Source organism: Sciurus vulgaris (assembly GCF_902686455.1).
Source record: "Sciurus vulgaris genome assembly, chromosome: 6".
Lineage (NCBI taxonomy): Eukaryota > Metazoa > Chordata > Mammalia > Rodentia > Sciuridae > Sciurus > Sciurus vulgaris.
This window is the reverse complement of record NC_136466.1, coordinates 160,235,158-160,254,924: the sequence shown is the minus strand read 5'-3', so window position 1 is coordinate 160,254,924 and position 19,767 is coordinate 160,235,158. Positions and strand designations below refer to the sequence as shown.

At 38.1% G+C, this 19,767-nt stretch overlaps 1 protein-coding gene across 3 annotated transcripts in view; it reads left to right on the top strand.

Moving 5' to 3' along the window:
• OTULIN (OTU deubiquitinase with linear linkage specificity) overlaps positions 1 to 19,128 on the top strand; it is a 32,512-nt gene extending 13,384 nt beyond the window's left edge. For all 3 annotated transcript variants that reach the window (XM_079144584.1, XM_079144586.1, XM_079144585.1), the window contains 5 exons: positions 253 to 347; positions 3,977 to 4,120; positions 10,286 to 10,411; positions 14,339 to 14,608; positions 16,798 to 19,128. In XM_079144584.1, the coding sequence (XP_079000710.1) occupies positions 253 to 347; positions 3,977 to 4,120; positions 10,286 to 10,411; positions 14,339 to 14,608; positions 16,798 to 16,992 (830 nt within the window). In that variant the 3' untranslated portion in view covers positions 16,993 to 19,128. The remainder of the gene's footprint in view (positions 1 to 252; positions 348 to 3,976; positions 4,121 to 10,285; positions 10,412 to 14,338; positions 14,609 to 16,797) is intronic.
• Positions 19,129 to 19,767: the final 639 nt, after the last annotated feature.

The window sequence follows — 19,767 nt, the reverse complement described above, 5'->3', positions numbered from 1 at the left end:
CCCAGGAGTGAGGTCATCTCCACTTAAGTGGAGAATGTTCCAGAGTTGGGGTGACAAGGAAGAACCATTAAGAGACTACCGTGGTTAACTAGGGGTGAGATATTGGTGGTCTGGACTAGGTGCATAGGCTGTGGTGGAGTTCTGGATTTTAAAAAATGAAGCAAGAAAGTGAGCAGGGAAGGATGACCCCAAGTAGTGCTGTATTTTGATTATGTTTTGGTTTGTTCCTTTTTTTTTTTTATTCTTTGACAGAACCCAGATTAAGTGTGGCTCCTGAAATGGATATCATGGACTACTGCAAAAAGGAATGGAGGGGAAATACACAGAAAGCAACCTGTATGAAAAAGGTACAACAGAGGTGTCCATGTTCCAGGTCTTATAAATAGTCTCTCATAAGTTATGTCATTTTATATTTTTAGACGTTCATTAAGACAACAGCTATTAGACTTGGTAAATATTGGTGTTCTAATTTTAGAAATAAGGAACCAAACTTCATAGATAGGACCTTGTTTGTAGTCACAATATTATTATAGAACAAGCTTTAGTTATTCAGTAATTTAATTTCTTTGACAAATCCTTAAATGACTGTACTACTCAGATTTGGATGAGTTATTGGTAGTCCTTTTGGGGCCATTTGGGAATTCCCTTCTCAACTTGGTGTTGTAAAAGCCTTAAGGTTAAGGGCAGGCTAATTCCATACCCCTTGGGTTTGTTCAGATGCTCTCTAGTTCTCGGGACCTAGAAACCTCTGTATTCCCCATGTAGAGGGATCTGGAGCTGCTTTCTTAATTTAGGGTGTCCCAGGAACTGCCCCTTCTTAGTTTCTTTGTATAAACTGGCAACCCTAAGGTATTCTCTAAGATCTGGGGGGTGATCTTGGGGACTCTCATGATGTTGTTTTGGTCTGGCTCCGACACCTTGGCCCACTTGTGGGCAGGGCCTGTTGAGTAGCAGACCTTATGGACTCTACCTTCAGAATGTGTCTCCAGTCTAACATTCTTTATTAGTAGGTTGAACCGTGTGGAATTATTACTAGTTTTGTTTAACAGTGAGCTACAAAAAGCAGCGTCCACCTAAAATTTTTACTACCTCTTGTAACCTCTGGGTTGTATTTTTTGATTATTTTTTCTGGAATTGTTTACAGTATAAATTCAAATGCACTTCTTGTGTATTAGGGATACTGACCTGTTATATTTGATAGAAATAGCTAAATGTTTTCATTCAGAACTTTAGAATTTAAAATTTTTAAATATTTGAATACGTTTATTCACGTTTCCTCGTAACTTGTTTTTTTAGAAATATTACTCATCTTTCAGCATGTCCCCTTGTTGCTTCTGGGCTTTCAGTCAAATGTAGCTGCCATCTGTAAACCTCAGAGCACATGAAAGCCCTGCTTCTTGCAAGTCTGGTATAGACTCTTGTGTTTTAGGTACTTATTAGTATACTCAATCACAAAATATTTAGGTCTCTCAGTTCATGCCCAGGTTAAAAATATTCACACTTGGGGGCTATTTGCTGACTGTGCTATTAGCTACTTATAGATTCTCCAGCTTTCAGCCCTGTGTCAAACTAGATAACCAAAAAGCTAGGTATCTAAACTATATTTTCTTATCTTTCTCTGACTTGTAATTTTATTTTGTGACTTCAGTTTCTTTGGAGGATCTCTTTAAGTAGTTGTTATCTTAAAGTCCATTATTAAAGATGTTCAAGTTACCCAAATATTCCATATTTTGGAACTCATACTAAACTTATCCATCTATGACATTAATTCTAGGGAAAGAAAAGATTTGGTTTCTGTCAGTGAAGAAATAATTAAAGCACCTCATTTGAGGAACATCTCATTAGAACCTGTGACTTAATTAGAGCATGGTAACTAATGTGCCTGGCAATGATCTCAATTTTATTTTGGTCCTTATTTGCTAATTATCTAACTTTTGGTTTGGATACTCTTGGGTATAAATGTGTATAAATTCAAATTTAATTTTAAAAGTTTGATTCATTTCTGAAATAGTATGATTAATTTATGCATTTGGAAATGTACAGTTCCAGTCGCATTTGCCATTATAAATATTCCTAGGATAATTAGGGGTCCATCAGAGGAAACTGGTACGTATTGGTAGATGTGAGTCAGCCTGATGGTCCTTACATGTTGGTTGGTTGGATCACTAAATACAAATACAGCTTTCAAATTTTTATTATTGGAAAGACGTACTCATAATCATGTAGAATGGCATCCTATAACAAACTTTGAAAACAACTAATAAGAAGGTTCTAGTTCTTAGACATGCAGGATGAGGTAGTCTGCATTGTGCCTGCACCAATGTGACAGACACCCTTTTCTTTGCACAAATGCAGGGTAGCAAGTAGGGTTTCAAGTGACTGTCAAGAGCAGGACTAGTGAAGGGGCTGACTGGACTTGGGGTCAGCAGAGTCAGTCCCAGTGATAATAGTGTCCAGCTGGAGAAATCAGGACCATGTGCGTGTCTATGGACCAGTCACTAGGATTTTTTGGTGTCCTTTTTTGAAATATGCTTTGAAACAGTCCATTTGGATGACTGGGTTTTTTTTTTTTTTTTTTTTTTTTTTTTTAATTTTTTAGTGTTGATGGACCCTTTTTATTTTATTTATATGTGGCGCTGATGATTGAACCCAGTGCCTCACACATGATAGGCAAGTGCTCTTCTACTGAGCCACAACCCCAACCCTGGATGGCTGTTTTTGAGTGACCAAGCATGGCTCTGAACATTTTCATTTCCTTGTTTTACTTTCAGACGGAGCAAAAGTGACATTTCAATTTACTTAAAAAAATAAAGTCTAACAGATGATCCATTTTCTAGCATGTAGATTTTTACACACACACTCATACAATCATATACCTAATAACAACATATTGATCAATAACAGACCACGTATATAATTATGGTCCTATAAGATTATGAAAGAAGAAATTTAATATGAAGAAAAATTTGCCCATTGATGGATCTGTGGTATAAGGTGATGCTGGTATTAACTAACTCAGTGTACTACCAACCATATAAAATGATTATACATTGTGTATAGTACAAAATGCTTGATAACAATAATATGTGACAGTTACTATTTAACTTACTTCCTTTATTATACTTTGCAATACTTTGGATCATTGTTTTAGAGTGTTTTCCATTAAACAGTATGCCATGTTATGATAGAAGCAGCCTCATGTGTTTCATGTTTACTGTGTATCTTGATTGCATAATTTCTTGTGCTTAATTTAATCTCATCATGGTTTTTAAGCATACAGAATCCATTGCTAATGTTGCCAGTAAGAGGCCATATAACCTAGTTATGCTTTGTGCAAGGATACTCTGTGATTCTAGCACAGTGATAAAGTTGCCTAGTGATGCATTTCTCAGAATGTCTTCCCATCATTACCATCATGACTGTACATACACACATAAGCCTTGGAAATTTGGAACTTTCGTGTATTTTTTAATATGGGGGATATAAACTTAGTAACTTTTTTCCTATTCTCTTCATTAAAAACTTTGAGACCAGTTTAAAAACAGATTAAACCTTCCAAAATGTTAACTGTATTCTAGCAGTTGTTTAGAAAGGGGCATATGACTCCATGTTGGGGGTGGCTAGTGCTTGAATACTTGGCTCTTACTCTGTGCATCAGGTCTATTACATCTGTTACGTATGTTGATGTTTTGTAAAATACTATCTTTGTGGTGCTAGGGATCAAACCTAGGGCCTCATGCATGCTAAGTAAGTGTTCTGCCACTGAGCTACAACCTAGCCCAAATACTAACATTTTTTAAATAAATGAAATAATAAGAAGGAATTTGAATGTCTCATTAAGGATTCAGCCAGTCTTGTTTTCGTTTTTCTAGTGATTTAGGATGATTCCCCCCCCCACACACACACAGGAATGGAACTCTTCTTGCTCTCTGAAGCCAGTAACCACCATTTAAAATTTTTTGATACTTTCTCCCAGGGCTACGAGGAGGTTTCTCAGAAATTCACCTCCATAAGGCGAGTCCGTGGTGATAATTATTGTGCACTGAGGGCCACGCTGTTCCAGGCAATGAGCCAGCTGGCTTCGCTTCCCCTCTGGCTGCAGGACCCGGAGCTCATGCTGGTACGCTGTTGCTGCAGGTTTGAGTCCACAGTGTTTCAGAGAGTTTTGGGGAGACTCCCTTTGCTGCTTATAGTATCTGCAGTATGACATCAGCGTGTAGGTTTATTCAAGTTTTTGTGTCTGGTATGATTTCATAGTAAAATATCCAGAAATAATTTATCTCCCAGAGGGAAAAATGATAAAACTTAAACAATTAAGCTGAATTAGAAAACAGATGTTTAAACTGCATAAGAATCACTTAGGAACAGTTTGATTTCATTTTCGATGTTTACATTATGTAGGCTGTATATATTACTACTTGAGAACCTGCCAGGGTTTTAGAATACACATTTCTTTCATTTTAGCTGCAGTTTAAGAAGTAGTACCCTCTGTGTGTTGAAATTGTTAATATCACGTGGAGAGAGGCTCCCTGGCCTGGCCTTCTTTAGTGTTTTAAATCTTCTACATGGTAGAGATGCACTGGGGTCCATGTGTCTTGACACAGAAGAGATCACATAATAGTAATGATTAGTCAGAACAGATTGTGACATTAATTGGAAGAAAATCTAAAGCTCTGTGCTATAAATAAATAAATAAATAAATAAATAAATAAATAAATAAATAAATCACTCTAAACTCTGAAGTGCTAACTGTGGGAGACCTGCCTAATAGTAGTTTATGAAAGGGAAAGAAAGACATTGGGATTTTAATGAATTGCAAACCCACTGTGCACCCACATGAAATGTGTTGGCCAGCAGCGATAACAAAGTCCTGGCCTCATTTAAAAGAAATGCTTCTAAGAATCAGGTGGTGACAACTCAATTTGAACGGGGCTGGTCTGTGCCTGCTGTGAGGATGGAGGTGAGTGCTTGTATCTTCAGTATGAGATTTGAATGTGACCAAGATGACTCATCTCATTCTGGGAATAGTAGAAGGAGCTATGATGTTTGCCTAGAAAAAAAGAGAACTTTTAAAGGACACTCATTGGTGGCTAAGCTAGTAAGAACTTTTTTAGATGGATGAGGGATCATACAACTCTATAGGGCAACACCAAGACTGGTGAGTGATTCCAGCTATCTGCTTTATGATGATCTATTTTATAAAACAATATAAAATCATACCTAATGAAACTGGCAATCTGACATCTGGGAAAGGTATTTACTTCTAAGTGAAGATGTCATCCTCAGCAGATTTTTTTGTATTAATTTATTATGTCTTTGATATGAAGATTCCAAAACAAATTGATATACTAAGCTATTTTTTCCTTTGCAGATGATATTTACTTATTTTTTATTATTTTTTTTTAATTTTTACAGACTGCATTTTGATTCATTATATACAAATGGGGTACAACTTTCCATTTCTATGGTTGTACACAATGTAGATTCACACCATTCATGTAATCATACATATACATAGGGTAATACTGTTTCATTTTGTCTTTCCATCCCCCACCCTCTCCCACCGCATTTTCTTCTACATAATCCAAAGTTACTTCATTCTTCTCTTCCCCACCCCCTGCCACCCCCTCTTGTTATATCATCCACTTATCAGAGAAAACATTTGGCCTTTGGTTTTTTGGGCTTGGCCTATTTCACTTAGCATGATATTTTCCAGCTTCATCCATTTACCAGCAAATGCCATAATTTTATTCTTCTTTATGGCTGAGTAATATTCCATTGTGTATATATGCCACAGTTTCTTTATCCACTCATCAATTGAAGAGCATTTCGGTTGGTTCCACAATCTAGCTATTGTTAATTGAGCTGCTATGAACATTGATGTGACTGCATCACTGTAGTATGCTGATTTTAAGTCCTTTGGGTATAAACCAAGGAGTAGGATAACTGGGTCAAATGGTGGGTCCATTCCAAGTTTTCTAGTCAGTGAAATGTTTCAGGATTGTTGGTCAGTTGGCAAAAGCATGCCAGTGGATGGATATAAGACACTCTAGGGAAGCAAACTGAGTTCACCTTCTGTGGGGTGTATTTTAGCTTATGTGCTATGTATGGTCATAGCTTAATTTATATATTACAACAAAATCCTCCTCCATATTAGGTAAGTTTCCTGTTGAACCTTTAACCTTAAGAGATACTTTAAAGTTTATGGAGCTGCTTGGCATTGAATTTGAATTCTTGTATTTTTCAAGAATCTCTGGTACAAATATTGTGCTAAGTAATTAAACATATGAAGTACAACCTACAGAAGTATGCCCTGCATATATATACAATGGAATATTACTCCGCCATGAAGAATGATAAAATTATGGCATTTGCAGGCAAATGGATGAAATTGGAGGATATCAAGCTAAGTGAGATAAGCCAATCTCAAAAAACTAAAGGACGAATGATCTCGCTGATAAGCGGATGAGGACATATAAGGGGGGGGTAGGAGGGGTTAGCGTTAGGGTTAGGGTTAGGTTTAGGGTTAGGGATAAGGAGGATGGTAAGAATGGAGGAAGGAAGGACTGTATAGAGGGAAAAGGGGTGGGAGGGGTGGGGGGAAGGGAAAAAATAACAGAATGAATCAAACAACATTGCCCTATGTACATTTATGATTTTTAATTAAAATAAATTAAAAAAAGGGGAAGACAAAAAAAGAAGTATGCCCTGATAGGGTATGCTTGGATAATATTTGCCGTATTAAAAATAGGGTAGGTAGATGGTGTTCTGTCTCTGATCAGTATTAGAATATGTTGCATGTGAGGGTGATGGGACTCCAGTGTGGTTTTCCTGACTTAATTTGAGTACTGTGTACAGAGTTTTTAAATTCCTAGGTGCTCTTTCTAATTTCTTCCCTTTTCTTTCTCTGAATAAGCCAGCATATTTTTCTCTTGAGAGCACAGTCTAATTAGTTGGTCATGGGGTGGTATTTTTTCATCTAAACTTTGTTGAATGTTGAGAGACCTGTGTCAAAGAGAAAAGGTGCATTGTTACCTGCCTGTGCATTCAGTATTTATATTTATTGAACTTTGGTTCTACTGAATGTCCACTGAAAATAATCACTTATTTTTTTTGCTCTCATCCACCAACACAGACTTACCCCTGTGTCGATGTTCTAGCCCCCTAGAACTTAACATGGTTTGAACACTTTTTTGACAGTCTGTTTTGTTGTCTCACTCCTGAGACCTGATGGGTGACATATTCACCACCAGCTTTGTATTTGAGGTGCCAGTCAGGGAAGGAGAGGGTATGCAGACTTACTCTTATTGTGCTTGACCAAACACTGCTTCTAACTCCCTCTTGGTCATCCCTTGGACCTCCTGTGGATGCTTTCCCATTCCTTTTCTGTCTGGCTCCTCCATCAGCTCTTCCCTTAGAAAGTCCACTCTGACAAGAGCTTCCTTGAGTGAGCAAGTGTGCAAGACCTGGAACCTGTAGCTAGCTGTATCTGCTTTCGTTTGTAGGTTGAGGTGTTCTCTGTTGCATTTTGCCATCTTCCTTCTTCTATAGGTCACATCTGGTTTCAGGATATTAAAGGGAAACAGGAGAGCTGACCGAACAGCCCTCTCCTGAATCTGGGCTCAGAGGAGGAGACCCTGAACTTCCTTTTGGCTGTTGCTCAGCTTCACTGGGCTAGCTCTGTCCTGCCTGTGATTTGAGCTTTGTCCTTCCTCCCCTCCTGACAATTCAGTTGCCTCCTCGTCTCCTGTCCCTGCCTGGGCTTCCTGTTTGTTGTTTCTGTTTCTGTCCAGATCTCAATCTCTATGTTTGACTGCAGTCTGTTCATCTGACCCTGATCCCAACCTTGAAGATGTCTTAGTCCGGCTATTCTGAAACTTGGGATAGCACCTCTGATCCCTGAGGAGGAGGTGTCCTTTATAGCAGGGGCTGTCTGGGTTTCAAGTTTGCCGTGTTTTAGAATGTCTCTGAATGAGTTGACCTGTTACAGTGTTTGCTAGGGCAAAATACCAAAGGTTTATTTTGTGAGTTCATTTTGGGGATGACATGATTTTGTTATTTGTCGTCTATCATGATGTCAAGAATTATAGGCATTTTCTAGAGAAAAACAGACTTGTTTTAAACAGCTGCAAATGAAGTGAAACCTAATCCATTTATTCACTGTTTAAATATTTATAATCACTGTTTATTTGATTCTTGTTTCTTGCTTAAGTTTCCTTTATTCTAACAGAAGTTCTGTCTCTGTGTGTAGTAGAAAAGGATGGCTGTTTTTGTGTTGCAAGAATTTTGGCCCCTGAGAGCATTTAAAGTTATATTTACTTTTTTTTTCTTCTGAATAAAAAAAAAAATTAACACTTCTTTTCTTTTCCTAATAGTTCCTAATAGTTTTCAGGTCTCAATTTTAAAACTTTCTCCAGGATTTCCATATATATGGAAATAACCCTAAGGAGGATTATCACCTTAGCAGCAGGTTGACCAGTGAGTGAAAGAAATGAGGAACTGACTTTGTTCTTTTGTGTGGTTGGTTAGATTTTTGGGGTCTTTACATTTTAGTTGACTCTTGTACTTGCTTTTTAGGACGCTCAGCTGACGTTTTTGACTGCCTTTTACCTCATTTCACACTCACATCTGTGGGGCCAATAATTTCTGCTTAGATCTTTAAATCTCATATTTTCAATTCTGCGAGACCTTCAATGAATTGACCCAAATGCATTAAGATAGGGTGTAGGTGTAGAAAATAATCCCGAGCTTATATATTATACCAATGATGTTAATTAATATTATAATTATTATACTGTGATTACATTGCTATTGTAGATTACATATTTATGTTATGTATTACTATATTTAAGTTGTTTTTTTTTTTTTTAACATGTTCTATACCTTGGAACAAAATAGTTCTTCGTGCCCGGTTGTGATTTCACCTTGTTTCCACTTGAGGGCACATTGGGTGCTGAAACTGAATTACAGGTTTGGTAGAAGTGCCCACATGTTGCTGAGGTGTAGGACATTACTGACGCAGAGCTGGGCTGTTAGAGCTTTAGGTGTTGAACGCCTGTCATAGGATGATGCCTCTTCCCCTTAGCAAGTGGTATAGGTCGCCATCCCTGTGGTAACAGTGGAGTCATTTACATCCCTATTGTGCTCTGTTTTATGTAGAGATGAAACCACTTCAGTTTCACATGACTGCTGTAGACTGAGAAGGTGCAACCAGAATTACCATACATGAAAGGGTCTTTTGAGTTTTAGATATGAACACATGGCTTTCTTTATGACTGTATTTATAACCGTTAAACAAGTTCCACATAGGATGCTGGAAGATTTATTCTTTAGAGAACTTTTGACCAAGAGGCGAACTTTTTTTTCCCTAAATTTTATAGCAGTGAAATGACGTGCCTATGCCTAGTCTAATTATATGATTTTTCTCCTGACACACCCATGGCTGTTGGGAGAGTCTAATTTCCCATGCTGTCACCAGTCACCAGTTTTGTCTTAGCTTGCCTTTCAAACTTCATATCTTATTGATAAGTAGAGAGAAACCAGATAAATACTCCAGGAACAAACAAACAAACAAACAAACAAAACCCCAAAACAAACCAGAAAGCAAGAAATCAGCTCCCTACTATTTTAGAGGTCATACTTTCAAGAACAAGTTGGTTCAAAAAAAAAAAGAACAGCTTATCATCAGTTCTTTTTCTGTTTCTTTAAATCTTGTTGAATTCATTAGGCAGTTAAATAAACAGTATTTTTCTTTGCTTGTTAAAATTTGGAGTATATATGTTAATATTGTTTTAACAAAAAGATTTTTTTTCCCACATTTTAGTGAATTTTTAGAAATTGGGCTTTAGTTTCCTAATAGGAAAGGAGCAGGTTTTGATTTTACCCAAGACCACCCCCATGGCTGGGAGCATCTTCTGAGCTCTGCACTAGGGAGGCTGCCAGTGAGCCCAGGGTTCAGTAAAGATGAGGTATGGATGTCATCTTAGTTCATCCTTATAGTTCCAGTGACATATGCCTGACTGTGGTTGGTGTCCTGCAGGATGGACTCTGTGTGTCTCAACCAAAAGCACTGTCCACTCTGGTAGTCCTCTGTATGGTAGTACTTCTTAAGTTCCTGACTTAACATAGTTAAGTCCTCCAGCCTAAACCCACATGATAGACTTGCAGGAATTAATTCTGGAAATAAAGGTTTTATAGGCTTTGTGGTTTCTTCCAGCTTGAATCAAGTGGTGGATTTCTTGAAAGATTAACACCTCTTTATCTCTCTTGTTTCTTGCTATTCTAGTTACCAGAAAAACTGATAAGCAAATACAGCTGGATCAAGCAGTGGAAACTTGGGCTGAAATTTGATGGGAAGAGCCAGGACCTGGTTGAAAAAATTAAGGAATCTCTCACCTTGCTAAGGAAGAAGGTTTGGACCATGTGGTTTCCTGCCTCTGATTAATGCAGAGCTCTCACTCCTGATTTCCCCAGCTCGCCAGTTCTTCGTCTGTATTCAGTGGATCATCAAATGTTCTTGACTGAGCAGTTTACACTGTACACCTGTAGTCCCAGCCACTCAGAAGGCAGAGGCAGGAGGATTGCTTGTACCCAAGAAGTGGGGTCTAGCCAGGGTAACATAGCAAAACTCTTGTCTCAGGCAACCCTTGGCTGATTTATTTATTTTTATTTAAGTTTATAAGGAAAAGAGTTTTATTTAGGCTCCAGATTCTGTAGGCTGAAATTGGTTGGTTTTTAGGTGATTTTTTTTTTTTTTTAAGAATAGATTCTATCAATATGCTTTTCTGCAATTCATATAGTTTGATATATAGGGGCATTATTAGCTATATAATGCCTTAGAATTTTTAAAAAAAATTTTTTAGATATACATGACAATAGAGTGTATTTTAACATTTTACCTACATAGAGTATAACTTATTAGGACCCTGTTTTGCAGTTGTACATGATATGGAGTTTTACTGGTCATGTATTCATATATGAACATAGGAAAGTTGTATCTGATTCATTCTACTGTCTTTCCTTTTTCCATCCCACCTCCCTTCCCTTCATTCCCCTTTGTCTAATCCAGTGGGCTGCTGTTTTTCCCTCCCCAACCCTTATTATGTGTTAGCATCCACATATCAGAGAGAACATTCTGCCTTTGGTTTGTCTTATTGGGGATTGTCTTATTTCACTTAGCATGAAGTCTCCAGTTCTATCCATTTACTGGCAAATGTCATAATTTCATTCTTCTTTATGACTGAGTAATATTCCCTTGTGTTTGTGTACCATATTTTCTTTATTCATTCATCTGTTGAAGGACACCTAGGTTGGTTCCATAGCTTAGCTATTGTGAATTGAGCTGCTATAAACATTTATGTGGCCGTGTCACTGTAGTATGCTGATTTTAAGTTCTTTGGGTAATACCGAGGAGTGGGATAACTGGATCAAATGGTGATTCCATTCCAAGTTTTCTTTTCTTTTCTTTTGTGCTTGCAATGCAAGCAGCCTACCAACTGATGTATTTCCCCAGCCCCTATTCCAAGTTTTCTAAGGAATCTCCATACTGCTTTCCAGAGTGGTTACACCAGTTTGCACTTCCACGAGCAATGTATGAGTGAACCTTTTCACCCCACACCCTCAGCCATTGTTATTGTTACTTGTATTCTTTTAAACATTTTTTAAATTTGTTCTAATTTGTTGTATATGACAGTAGAATGTATTTAGACATTTTGATAGATCATTCATAAATGGAGCGTAATCTCTTAGTTTTTCTGATTGTTCATATTGTAGGATCACATCAGTCATGTAGTCATATATGTACATGAAGAAATAATGTCTATTTCACTCTATCATTCCTACCCCCAAATCCCTTCCCCTCCCTTCACTCCTCTCTACCTAATACAAAGTATAATTGCCATTATGACTGGAGTGAGATGGAATCTCAAATTTCAAATGAATGCAAACTCTTCCCATGAAGTCTTTAGTAAAACGGAGGAATATCATCATTATCTATTCTTGAACAAGACGCTATATGTATATCAGATAATGATATATTTAACTTTCTTAAGGGAAACCTTAGCAAATGTAATCTTTGTTCTAATCATATTTCTAATCATATTTTAAGTTTCAGAGATAGAATTTAGTTTATATTTCTTATGTTAGCAATAAAACTAACTCAGGCTTATTAAATTCTTCCCAATTATGCTTTAATATTCTATCTGTATTTCTTAAATGTTTGTTTCTGATGCTTTCCCAATAAGGAGATTTAGTAACTTATTGTTTGAAAACTGTCCTAAGAATTTATCTGAGGCAATTCAGGGAGAACTTGATCTGTTTTCCTGGTGTTTTAAGCTTGGTGTTTAAAATTCTCCATTTCTGTGATTTTACTCTCTCCTTTGGGTTAGATGTCCTGCTTGTATGTGGGCCTGCGCTGACTTCTCAGTTGCTTGCTTTGAGCAGCTTGGAGTTCTCTCAGCAGAAACAGTGAGTTTAGGGCCCATCAGTTGTTCGAGGTTTTGTTGGTGGAGGAGGGGTCAGGTGAAGAGGAATAGACATGAGGTCCTTCATATCATGTCCTGTACTTCAGGTGGTGATCTTTTCACTCAGATTTTGTCTCTTTGCCCTTGTTAAACTTTGAGCTCCCTGACAGACACCTTCTTCTTTCCTTTGCCACCTAGTCCTTTAGAACCACACCTGACATATAATAGACATTTGGTAAATGCTTTGTCGAATGAATAAACTGGAGGCCTTGACGTCCTCAAACTTAGTTTTTAATACAAAGATAAGAAATGTTTACTGAAAAGTACACTGTCAAAGGAAGTTTCATCTTCCACTGTAAAAAAGTGGAAGAGAGAAAGGAAGTGGGAGTCTATCCGTATTACCTGTTGGAGTGGAACATAGGATTTTGGGAGAATGAAGGCCTGTGCTTCTTTACTCCCAGGTCAGTGGAGGGTTGAGGGCAGGGCTGTAGCCTTGTGTGAGTAAGTGGGAGAGTGCTTTAGCAGAGCTATCGGTTACAATTTCCTTTCCATCTTTTGTAGGATCTGATGAAATGCTAGTTTTGCTTTTATAGGTGTGATTATTATAATTAAACCCTCATTTTTGGGACTGCTTAAGTGAGGGCAGTTTATAACAACATTAAATTCATTCATTAATTATCTCAACCAGTATTACTGTCCCCTGTGCCATGGTATACACTAAAAGTTTCTTGTGTTTCTTTATTCCTACAACCATGAAATTGTTGTTGCTATGATTGTCCCTGTTTTATAGTGAGGAAAACAAGGTCCAGAGGTTGGTTAACTGCCCTACAAAAGCCACAGGCTGCTTGGTGGTGAGGCCTCGATTCCATCCTGACTCTCTGACTCAAGCCATGCTCTGAATTACCAACTTGGTCTACTTCTGGAAAATATGAAATGTGGACAACATATTCTAGCTTTTAGCCCAAATATTTGGGAGATTCTGTGTAGTCATTATCATTAGAATTTATTCTTGGATTTAAAATCTCTGATGGCTTTTGAAAAGTATACTAATTGTTGACTAAGGACTATTATTTATGTTGGCTTCTCTTTTCTTATTCACTGTAACTTAAAAGCACATATATTGGGCTGGGATAGTAGCTCAGTGATAGAGTACTTGCTTGGCATGTGTGAGGCATTGGGTTTAATCCTCAGCACCACATAAAAGTAAATAAAATAAAGGTATCACATCCACCTTCAAAAATATTTTTTAAAAAAGCACATATATGTGCTTTTTCTTGTTCACTTTGTTTGCCTGTGTTAGCTAAATACCTGATATTCTTCTTTATTCTTAATCAGGAATCAATAAGAATTTCCAGAATGGATTTATCTATTTGAAGCTCAAGTATATTTTTAATAGGTTAGAGGGTAAGTTTAGTGAACTAAAGATCCCACAGTCTTCCTTACCATCTTCCATTTTGGAGGGCTTTGTGTTTCTGGGTGGTCACTTTTTTTGAAAGTCCTTCAAAAGGTAATTATAGTTCCCCACTACAGCTCCACACTCAGGCCCCACATGGACACATCAGCTTTTCCTTAAGTATCTCCAACTGTCAGTTCAGTCCCATCCCCGGGGAAGTTAGAGGAGTCAGAATTTCATCCCATGGCCCAGTGCTTCTCCTTATCGTATTGTGCTTCTGTTTCAAATTAACCAGGGAAAGGCTGAATAAGGAGTTGTATAATCTCAGGAGTACCATTGATTGACCTGGAAACTTAAAACATTGTGAGCCTTAGGATGACTTATAGTCCCTGATTTTGAACATAATTCTGTATTCATAGTGTATAAGTATACCAGGGATTTTTAGAACAAAAATTCTAATTATTACATAACTTCCTTATTGTAGTGGGCAAGCCTGGCTGAAATGAGAACTGCTGAAGCAAGGCAGATGGCTTGTGATGAACTGTTTACAAATGAAGAAGAAGAATACTGCCTCTACGAAGCTGTAAAATTTCTCATGCTAAACAGAGCCATTGAACTATATGATGATAAAGAGAAGGGAAAGGAAGTACCATTTTTCTCTGTGCTCCTGTTTGCTCGGGACACATCAAATGACCCTGGACAGCTGCTGAGGAACCACTTAAACCAGGTGGGACACACTGGTGGCCTTGAACAGGTGAGTTGTGTCTTTGGAAGTGCATTACCTCAAACCAGCAGTGCCAGGCATCTCACAATGTTTGTAGGTCAGGAATTCAGGAGCAGCTTATGGGGTTGTAGCTGAGGGTCACATGAGGTTGCACTCATGCTATTTGGGACTACAGTCTTCCCTGGGAAGAAGGGAAGTCAACCCCAGGGCTTCTTGGCTGTCCTCATGACATGACAGCTGACTTTTCTCAAGAGTGATCCAAGCAGAGAAGTCACACACTGTTGCTTATACCATATTCTGTTTGTTAGAAGCCAGTCACTAAATCTACTCCACTTGAAAGAGGAGGGGAATTGAGCTTTTCCCTGTTAGGTGAGGCCTGTTGAAGATGTGCAGACCTGTTTTATAGCCTCTACCAATATCATCCTGGGCTTTCTTCTTCAGGGTGATGGATGTGGTTAGTACCCTTGGCTCTGCAAGGCTAGACATAAATGAAGCATGTGGAGGAGCCATTTGCAGGTCTTGTTTAATCATGGCAGCTGTTGTCAGTAGAGTGCAGGCTCTCTTGGGTCTTATGTGGATGCCCAAACAGTCCTGTCCTTAAAGCCAGCAGTTGAGTCACCACACCTGAATAGCCAACCCTTAAAGAAGCCCTGAGGCTGTCCATCCAAAGTGCCCCTTCCTCCTTACATGGCAGGCTCTCATACCACTTCTTCCTGAAAAGGCCCTGGTGCCAGGACGGATACTGCGAGGAGTAGAGAGTGGAGTTGAGTTCCCCTCTAGCCATCCATCTGTTCCATTGTTTTTCTCAGTGTGTCCCTGCTGGGCCAGGCAGAATGCTTAAAAAATTATCTGTATACATGATGCGGGTTGCTTACATCTCCTGAACCTTTGCTAATGTTTGGCAATAAAAAACCTAGGAGAGTGTGGTTTGCATGTTAGACTGAAGTTAGTCTTTCTGAGATCCTACAAGGTCTGCTGTGTCCATTCTTTTAATAGCTTTCTTGAAATGTAATTTACATACCAACATGTTCACCCTTTTAAAGTTTTGAAATTAGCACTCGCAGTCTAATTTTAGACCAATTTACCACCCCCAAAATATGCCCCAATCCCATTAGCAGTTATTCTCTCTTCTGTGTAGCCCTGGGAAACCACAAAGCTACTCTCTCTCTCTAGATTTGCCTATTCTGGGCATTTCATATAAATGGAATCATACAGTGGTGGTCTTTTGTGACTGGCTTCCTCCGTTGAGCATATTGTTTTTAAGATTCATCCATACTGCAGCATGGATCAGTACTTCATTCCTTTTTATTGAAAAGTAACATCCCATTGTATGACTATATTGTATTGATTGATTTATCAGTTTGTGGGTATTCAGGTTGCTTACACCTTCTAGTTATTAAGAATAATCCTGCTTTGGACATTTTTTGTGTAGACACATGTTCTCTTGGATATATGCCTAAGAGTAGAGCTGCTGGGGCAAATAGTGATCCTTTGTTAAACATTTTGAGGAATAGCCAAACTGCATTTTATAGTAGTTTGTGCCATTTTCCATTCCCACCAGCCATGAATTAGTGTCCCGTTTCTCCATATCTTCACCATCATTTTTACTTTCTTTTTAAAAAATTGAGTTGAAGTTCACATAACATAAATAATCATTTCAAAGTGTATAACTCATTGACATGTAGTGCATCACCCATGTGAAGTCCCAAAATATTTTCATCACCCCTGAAGAAAACCCTGTATCCTTTAAGAAGTTACTCCCCATTGTCATCTGGCTTTTTTATTGTAGCCATTCTAGTGGATTTGAGGTGATATCTCATTGTGGTTTCGATTTGCATTTCTCTAATTATTTAGGATGTTGAACAGCTTTTCATGTGCTAATGTGGCCACTTGCATATCTTCTTGGAGACATCTTTGAAATCCTTTACCCAGTATTTAAGCTGGTTGTTTTTTAAATTATTGAGTTATAAGTGTTCTTTATATATTCTGGATATGGGTCCATACCAAATATATGCTCCATTCTTGACTATCTGCTTTTTTAAAAAAAAATTTTATCATTATTTTTTTAATAAGAATTGGGGTTGTGTCCCAAAGAAAGGAGGAGAAAAGTTGCAGTATAAGCCACTACTGAGTGCTGTCAGGGACAATGAATGGAGCATGGTATTAGGCCCCGTCTTTTGGTGTGGCTCCTTAAGAATCCCGTTTGCTTTTCTTCCCAGGTTGAAATGTTCCTTCTTGCCTATGCTGTGCGCCACACCATCCAGGTGTACCGGCTGTCCAAATACAACACTGAGGAGTTCATCACAGTCTATCCCACTGACCCACCCAAGGACTGGCCAGTGGTGACCCTCATTGCTGAGGATGATCGGCACTATAATATCCCTGTCAGAGTATGTGAGGAGACAAGTCTGTGAGAGAGACACCTGCCTGGACAGCCTGGAGAAATGGCAAAAGTGCACAGAGAGCTCCTCAGCTTGGGCCCCTAAGAGCCAAGTTGGACTGGGGTGTTCTGAAGACTAACTTTTCATAATAAGAAGAACTGTTTTCCCTTATCTGGGACCCAGTGTGTTTCATTGGGGCCTTCAGAGCAGACCTGTTGGAAGGTGCAGACTGCATCTCCATAAGGCAAAATACTTTTGTATTGGAAGAAACTTATTTTGAAGAATATGTTTATGTCTCAAATCAAAATTCTCTCTACTGGCTTTTAAGTTTTAAGATGGTCTTTTTTTTTTTTTTTTTTGGTAATGGGTCTCTGTAGTGATCTTTCTATGCAGTCTGCTTAAGTGGTACAATTCTGGGATAGGTTTGTTAATAGCACAGTCGTAGCATCCTCTGATATTCTCATCTTATGGAGGAATGAGTGGTGATTTGGATTTACGTATTAGTAATGCTATTTTAAGCAGATTGTCTCATAGAAAATAAAGCATTGGGCTCCAGAGTGGGTTGTTTGGAGCCTTTTTTGAAGGTTGGAGGAACTGCAGGAGAATCTAGACCATTTTACTCCATGGGAATGTGACAGGTGTCTTCTGTTCCCAGTGTACCAGAGTGTGGGACATGGTGCAGGTGGTACCTTGTTAGTGTGGATGAATGTTTCTTTTAGTTGTACTCTAGCATCAGGGGCTGTTAATTATTCTAAAGTTCCAAAGAATCACAGTTTTATAGTTAGAACAGAGTTTATATCCACCCGTGTTTTTAGAGAAGGAATCTAAGGCCTTGTGATTCCATCACTGCTCAGAGATCAGAGGTGGACACAAGCTGGTCTCCTGATCTTCCTGTGCCCTTTTTATGCTGTGTTTAAGGTAGCATCATTGTCGAATCCATGTAATGGATTCATGTTTGGTCCTGGCGGGGATAAATAACAGCAACCACCCTGATATTTTTCCTGAGTAAGATAAAACAAAGTGTATAGTAAACATGGGTGCAGAAGTGTGGCTGAGCTGCATGTGTCCTTGATTTGGCTCGGGCAGCCTGAGAGAAGCAGCATTGGCCTGCTAGGAACAGGCGAGTTACTGACTGGAGCTGCTGAAGGGGCAGTGCTGCCGAGCTGGTCTGCCTCAACCTGTGGTGTCTGCAAGGGATGTGGACTCTGGTCATTGTCCGTGTGAACCAGACACATCACTCTTCAGTATTCTGTTGGCAGCACCTGACTTGGCTCAACATTTGTGGAGGTGGTGTTTCCCTCAAGTACTGAGCTTATGTTATAATAATTAAATTCTACTTGATCTAATTTAATATGATTAATAAGTTATCTACTCTGGTTTTGGGGGAGGGTCAAACCTTTGAAAATCTGCTTTTCTGTTAATTAAAAATAAAGTTTTAGTTAAGAAAGTTCAGCATGCCCAAAGTATTCAGACTGTTACATTAGTACTTTTCCTATTACCTTCTTGGTGATATTCACCACATTTTACTAGACATTTATTGATTAGTGTGTTGAATCAAATTCTCTAAATGTGTGTGAATACTTTGGAGAGGCTTTGTGCTTTTCACAGTGAAATACAGTGGTATCTTGAATAAGGAGGTACCTAAAAGCCAAATTAAAGTAGTAACAATGACTTCTTGGCTTTGATACTTTGTTTTAGTATTTATAACTATGTAACAGGAAATGTTTACCATTCATTTTTGAGCATTTTTTAGAACACAGCTTGAAATATTTAGGGTATAAATGGCAGTAGGGATTGGGATATATTGAATCTGATCATTGATTCATATACATTATTGAATTTGAATAATACAATATTAAAATTTATGATTAATGCATTTTGAAAATGTTCTAATCTTAGTGAACTTGAACTGGACTTCTTGGCAATTTGCTTATATTTTATATTTAAATCTAGTTCTTTTATCTGATATTGTTAGAGTATGTGCAGAAATTGTCTTAGCCACCACATTGGTAAAAATTTAGAAAGGCATATTTATTTGATGTTACTTTTTGTCCAAAGACCTTGTCAGACTCTGCTATCAGACTGTCATCCAGGTTTAGCAGAATCATAACATCAGAGAAAGCTTTCAAAGAAATAGCACTTAATAAAATAGAAATGATTAGTCCACTATATATATACATATTTTTGTTGCAGTAAGCAATTTCAGTTGCCCAGAGTTTTAATTTCATTTCTCATTCTTGGTCTTGAGCTGGTGGAGCTGGTGGAGTGACATTAACAGAATAGAAATTGAATTAAAATAAAAATGGATTCAAGAGAATAATCTAGTTAGAGGCATCTTTAAAGTGGTAAGATGTTCTAGAAAAAGACAAGGTAGTGAAAATTACGTTATGTTTACTTTTTGTCTCAGTTTATTGCAAGATTTCAGAAGTTCTGAGGCCCTGTGGTATTGGAAGAAAAATTATTTACACGTTAAGCAGGCCTGACTTAAACCTTTGAGCTCATTTAAGGTACATTTAAACCTAAAAGCATTTCTCTGTTAATGTCCCATGGAATTTACATTGCTTTTCCAGAATGTTTTTAGAATCTCCTCCTCGTCTGAACTTCTGGATGTTTCACATCCACTCTTGCACTAGGATCAGTGATAGCAGCGTCAGGGAACAAGCAGCAGCAATGATCTCCAGCTTTTGATTTTGGTGTGTGTGGGTTTGGTCTACAGTGTTGCCGTTCCTCTTCCCTAAAATATGGCATATGAAAATGTTTTAGGTGCACAGAGCAGGATAAATCCTGTTTTCTTTATATAGCCACTTA